Source organism: Vicia villosa, linkage group LG7 (genome assembly GCF_029867415.1).
Source record: "Vicia villosa cultivar HV-30 ecotype Madison, WI linkage group LG7, Vvil1.0, whole genome shotgun sequence".
Classification (NCBI taxonomy): Eukaryota; Viridiplantae; Streptophyta; class Magnoliopsida; order Fabales; family Fabaceae; genus Vicia; species Vicia villosa.
The window spans coordinates 86,115,252-86,117,130 of NC_081186.1; the positions used below are offsets into that span (position 1 = coordinate 86,115,252).

At 36.3% G+C, this 1,879-nt stretch overlaps 1 protein-coding gene across 1 annotated transcript; it reads left to right on the forward strand.

Moving 5' to 3' along the window:
- Nucleotides 1–366: 366 nt before the first annotated feature.
- On the forward strand, nt 367–1,168 carry LOC131621066 (dormancy-associated protein 2-like). Its single transcript, XM_058892272.1, has 2 exons — nt 367–513; nt 618–1,168. The coding sequence occupies exons 1-2, from the start codon at nt 402–404 to the stop codon at nt 905–907; spliced, it is 402 nt and encodes a 133-aa protein (XP_058748255.1). The 5' UTR covers nt 367–401; the 3' UTR covers nt 908–1,168.
- The last annotated feature ends 711 nt before the right edge of the window (nt 1,169–1,879 follow it).

The following is a 1,879-nucleotide window of genomic DNA, read 5'->3' on the forward strand; positions in this document are numbered from 1 at the left end:
TTTGATAATAACAAAAATCATAATTTGATATTAAGAGAAAAAAATAACTATATACTTGGAATGTAGTTCCACGAGATAGCTAGTGTGGACTGTGGACTAAAAGTACCATGCTTTCAATACTCACTGTCACTGTCAGCTAACAGCAAGTAGACATGGCACAGGCAATAACTGCACTGCTACATTACTTAACCTTCGATCTTTACTACCAAAATGAATATCAAAGCTAAGATTGGAAAAAAAACATCTTACTTCACTATTTCAAGATAAGATTGAATTAATACATACTAGCTACCATCCCAACTACTTACTTCCCTCCACTATATATAGAGCACACTTTCTTACTATTTTTCTCATCCTTCACTACCAAATATCACATTTCAATTGATCTTGAGTTGAGTACAATGGATTCAAAAAAAGAAATCCTCATCCTTGGTCTATTGGCCATGGTTCTTCTTATCTCCTCCGAGGTTTCAGCCAGGGACTTAACTGAGACTTCCACTAATACAAAAGACGGTGAGCTTGTTATACATTATTTTTATAAATTTAGGTTTAATATATACATTTTTAAAAAAGTTAGGGCAGGCTTAATATTTACATAATGTTGCATTTGCATGCAGAGGTTGTTGAAAAGTCACATGAAGTAAATGATGCCAAATATGGTGGTAGAGGCTACGGTCCAGGTGGTGGCTACAACGGAGGTGGAGGATATAATGGTGGTGGTGGTTACAATGGTGGTGGTGGTGGTTACCACGGAGGTCCTGGTGGTGGTTACAATGGTGGTGGTGGTTACCATGGTGGAGGTAGATGCCGATACGGCTGTTGTGGTGGGCGTTATGGGGGTTGCAGGTGTTGCTCATATGCTGGTGAAGCTGTTGATGTGCAACCCGAGGACAACACTCATAACTGAGTATCATATCATCCTGCATGATGCACTTTCTTAGTAGTTTTATGAATAAAGAATGTTGTGTGCTTATCATAAGAGGTATAGATATATAGACAGCAATTTGTGTTGTGTATTATATATCTTGCCACTATATAGTATTGATATTTCACGTATGTGAAAATCATGTTTAACTACGTCATCACTATTTATATGTGATGATGAGTTTAAGTTTTAAGTTTTAATAAAAATGGTGAATGTGTTATGAGTTAAATTATATCAACTATCATTTTCCTAATACGTTCCCTCCTTTACAACTTATATATCCATATGGATGAAGTTGTTTAATAAGAAAATTCACCTATAAGCATAGATTAATGCTATCTCGACACAAATTATTACACCAAATACTTACACCAAATACTTACACGTATATTGTTTATCTTGGTGAACAATATATTTTTAAAAAAATTATTAAAAAAATAAATTATAAAAGAATATTTTTATTTAACATTTACTTTATAAAATAAATATAAGATTTTATTATTGTATTAACCACAAAAAGTTTAAGTTTTTACATTCGTTGGACATGCCCGTTTTGTCCTCTATATAAAATGGAGCGAGTCAAAGTTTTAGACCATCACCCGCTAGTGTGACCACTCAGTCCCGCCCCGTTTTTTATGCGGGATTTTGCGGGCAGGGGCATTGAAATAAATTTTACGTTTTTAGATTTGAAAAATGCAATGTCCGCGGGCTTAGTCCACCCCGCCTTCACTTTTTGCGGGGTGGGCCAAGATTTTAGTTTCGCACCCTCAATTATGACCGCTTCGTCCTGTTCCATTTTCTTGCGGGCTTTTGCGAGACGGACCTAAACGGGACGGGTGTCAATTACTCCGTGAGAATTTCTCCTCTTATGTCTAACAATCCCAACATCCTCCCAACTTAATCGACTTCTACCACTTCAACTGATTCCTCTAACATACACTCCGCCTGAAAGGT

Coding starts and splice junctions, on each gene's coding strand:
- LOC131621066 (XM_058892272.1), top strand. CDS start 402: ATGGATTCAAAAAAAGAAATCCTCATCCTTGGTCTATTGGCCATGGTT. Junction 514..617: donor TTCCACTAATACAAAAGACG/GTGAGCTTGTTA, acceptor ATTTGCATGCAG/AGGTTGTTGAAAAGTCACAT.